At 48.8% G+C, this 3854-nt stretch overlaps 1 protein-coding gene across 1 annotated transcript; it reads left to right on the top strand.

Annotated features, from left to right (window-relative positions):
- The first annotated feature begins 2282 nt into the window (after positions 1 to 2282).
- Positions 2283 to 3282, top strand: LOC123098621 (ubiquitin-fold modifier-conjugating enzyme 1). Its single transcript, XM_044520658.1, has 2 exons — positions 2283 to 2814; positions 2918 to 3282. Exons 1-2 carry the CDS (start codon positions 2482 to 2484, stop codon positions 3137 to 3139), a joined length of 555 nt encoding a protein of 184 aa, XP_044376593.1. The 5' UTR covers positions 2283 to 2481; the 3' UTR covers positions 3140 to 3282.
- Positions 3283 to 3854: the final 572 nt, after the last annotated feature.

Here is a 3854-nt window from a genome sequence, read left to right on the forward strand (position 1 = left end):
TCCCTCACTTATTTACAGTTTGTCTTCGTGAAGTCATTTGCATGCTTGCCTGGTCTGTTTGACTTCACTGTGTGTCGACTATTGTGCTTGGCTTCATACTATCTTCCATCTTGATCCATACTACCTAGCTGCTAATAGTCTTCATGCTTTAGCTTCATTACTTGCTTGACTATGGCTGGTCTAGTGTAGTCTACCTTCCGCTGCATGTCAATAGGTTCATTTCTATCGTTTGTCTTCGAAACTCCCATGTTTTGAAGACTTCCATAAAAATCGCCTATTCACCCCCCTCTAGTCGATAATTAGCACTTTCACAAAGGGAATAACGTATGTTGTTATGCGGTTTGACCGATAAAGATCTTAGTAGAATATGTAGGAGCCAATATGAGCATCCAGGTTCCGCTATTGGTTATTGACCGGAGATGTGTCTCGGTCATGTCTACATAGTTCTCGAACCCGTAGGGTCCGCACGCTTAACGTTCGATGATGATTTGTATTATGAGTTATGTGTTTTGGTGACCGAAGTTTGTTCGGAGTCCCGGATGAGATCACGGACATGATGAGGAGTCTCTGAAATGGTCGAGAGGTAAACATTGATATATTGGAAGGTTATATACGGACACCGGAATGGTTCCGAAGAAGATCGGGGATTTTTTGGAGTACTGGGAGGTTACCGGACCCCCCCCCCCCCGGAAAGTAATTGGGCCATATTGGAGGAGAGGAGGCAGGCCACAGGAGGTGGCGCACGCCCCCTTGCCCCAATCCGAATTGGACAAGGGGAGGGGCGCGGCCCCCCTCTTTCCTTCTCCTCTCTCCCTTCCCCTTTCCCTCTCCGTTGGAAGGAAGGAGGGGGCCGAATCCTACTTGGACTAGGAGTCCAAGTAGGACTCCCCCCTTGGCGCGCCCTCCTTAGCCGCCGGCCTCCTCCTCCCCCTCCTTTATATACGTGGCCAGGGGGCACCCCAAAGGCACAACAGTTGTTTCTTAGCCGTGTGCGGTGCCCCCCTCCACAGTTTACCACCTCGGTCATATTGTCGTAGTGCTTAGGCGAAGCCCAGCGCAGATCACATCACCAACACCGTCGCCATGCCGTCGTGCAGACGGAACTCTCCCTCGACCCTCTACTGGATCAAGAGCTCAAGGGACGTCATCGTGTTGAACGTGTGCTGAACACGGAGGTGGCGTACGTTCTAAACGCTTCCGCTTTCGGTCTACGAGGGTACGTGGACACACTCTCCCATCTCGTTGCTATGCATCTCCTAGATAGATCTTGCGTGATCGTAGGAATTTTTTTGAATTACTACGTTCCCCAACAAAAGATACCTCTTAACTTTGCTTCTTTTCAACCGTTGAATCAAAAATTGACGGTGTGGATGTTACAAGCACAACGAACATCATTTTGGTACAGTAACACCTGCCGCCGATTATTGTGAACAACATTCCCGAACAATGTCTGGGTGGATTTCTTCCTTGGATCCTTGATCCGACGGATTAGTCGGGAATGTGCATGATAAACGCGCCCCTCCAATAGATTGTTCACATCTTACATGGAAAAGGCAAAGGATCAATCACATATGCAGCAAGTTTCACTGCTAACACTGAACAATGCGAATCAACCCCACCAGGACATCTTCAATGGCCACCCCATCTGGTTGGTTGGTCAGAACTCAACATTGACGACCGCTTCGTCTTTGAAACCGAAGCAACTGAGACTAGAATGGTCCTCCTGATCACTTGGGCCAATTGATGTTCAGTTCAGGCCGAAACCTGCTCTCATGTTTTTCGGCACTTGAAGCGGGAACTGCTGCTTGTATGGAAGGGATTGCTTTTGGCTCTTCAATGGTGCAACACTCCGGTAATCTTCGAATCAGATTCCTTGGAGCTTGTTTGTTTGTTTGTTTGTTTGTTTTTGCGCATATTGGAGCTTGTTAACATGCTTAAGGCTAAAGTTAGAGACTGTTTGAAGTTAGCCTCTTTAGTTTGTGAGATAAAAAGTTTGTTGTCCAGAGGGAAGTTTGTATCACTTATATTAGTCACTGCCAAAACACTATTAGTGGTTAAATGGCAAAATATGTACACATCGAACAACAAACAAATGTCTCGCTCTTCTCTGGACTAGGTGATGTCGTTGATCTGTGCCGCTCTGATTGTAATCTTGATTTTTCATTAATATACAAATTCCTTATCGCGAAAATAAAATAAAATAAAATAAAATATGAACGATATTCTGAACAGCGCCTGAGTGGATCTCCTCCTTGGATCCATGATCCGACGGCTGCCCGTGGCTAAGCCACCCCTGACTTGGCCACCGCAAGTGAGAGAACCCGTGCCTTCCTTCCCCACGACCAGCCGTCGGCGTGAAATCCAAGCAGACCCGAGAATCGCATCGGGATAGACAGATCCATAGTTGAAGAAGGGCAGAGGCGGAGGCGGAGGCGGAGCAGAGGAAATCAATCAAGAAGGCGAGGAGGAGCATCGTCGGCGATGGAGGGGTGGGACAAGGGCACGAAGAGCGTGGTGGGCGAGATCCCGCTGCTGTCGACGCGGGCGGGCCCCCGGGACGGCGATCCGTGGCGGCAGCGGCTCAAGGAGGAGTACCGCGCCCTCATCGCCTACACCTCCGTCAACAAGGCCAAGGACAATGACTGGTTCCGCATCTCCGCCGCCAACCCGGAGGGCACCCGCTGGGAGGGTACCTGCTGGTACGTCCACAACCTCCGCCGCTACGAGTTCCCCCTCCAGTTCGACATCCCCGTCGCCTACCCCCAGGTCGCCCCCGAGATCGAGCTCCCCACCCTCGACGGCAAGACCCACAAGGTCTGCATCTATGTTTTCTTTCCCGCAACTGTCTGCATGGGTGGGTTCTTGGTTGTAGATTCTGATTCTTGCTGTGGGATGGGATATGGAATTATGGATGCAGATGTACCGCGGAGGGAAGATCTGCCTCACCGTGCACTTCAAGCCGCTCTGGGCCAAGAACTGCCCGCGGTTCGGGCTCGCGCACGCTCTCTGCCTCGGGCTCGCGCCGTGGCTCGCTGCGGAGGTGCCCATCCTGGTCGATTCGGGCATGGTGAAGCACAAGGACGACGAGGCTGCTCCTGCAGATGCCGCTGCTGCGTCTGGCTCTGCCGCTGCCTCTTAGCTGCAAGACAGTTACAGTATGTCTTTTCTGTTGTTGCTGACAGTGACAGTTACAGTATGATGGTTGTCAAGGGGATTGGAGGATTGAAAATCCACTCGGTTGTGGACTAATAAGAGCAAGCAATACATATACTCTAGTTGTCATGTGCTGCTTGCTGTTCCATATTTTGCTGATGAACTGGTTGCTGATTAGAACTGTAGTTAGTTTGTCTGACTGATTTGGTGTGCATCGAAGTAGTAGATTTGCATCCAACACTCTGATTTTCATAATAAATTTTGAACAAATCAATTGCCTCCGCCCTGCTGGATAGCTTAGGTGGATGCTGTTAATTTAGGATGGAACCTGAAATTTGTGTTGGTTAACAGAAGTCTGTTTTCTGTCTCGACAAAGAGCAATAGAGCATCAGCAAGATCAGGTGCACAATTGTCTTTTGAATGTTTGTGCCTTGCCTATACCATCGTAGGAAGTATTAAATTAAATGACTTAAAATAAAAATAGGACCAATTGTTCAATTGCTTGTTTATCTCCTCTGAGTTGTCAAGTTACCATGTCAAATTTGATTTGTCAAGTCTGGATGTAGCACTGCTACCATCCTACCATTGTACCATTGTGTTTTTAACACACAGTGATATTGAATATGTTTGCTAGAAACCTAAAACTGGTTGAATTGTTGCCTTTTATATTGGCTTGATTTTTTCATGATTGGAACAGCAGA

Source organism: Triticum aestivum, chromosome 4D (genome assembly GCF_018294505.1).
Source record: "Triticum aestivum cultivar Chinese Spring chromosome 4D, IWGSC CS RefSeq v2.1, whole genome shotgun sequence".
In the NCBI taxonomy this organism is placed as follows: Eukaryota; Viridiplantae; Streptophyta; class Magnoliopsida; order Poales; family Poaceae; genus Triticum; species Triticum aestivum.

Coding starts and splice junctions, on each gene's coding strand:
- LOC123098621 (XM_044520658.1), top strand. CDS start 2,482: ATGGAGGGGTGGGACAAGGGCACGAAGAGCGTGGTGGGCGAGATCCCG. Junction 2,815..2,917: donor TCGACGGCAAGACCCACAAG/GTCTGCATCTAT, acceptor TTATGGATGCAG/ATGTACCGCGGAGGGAAGAT.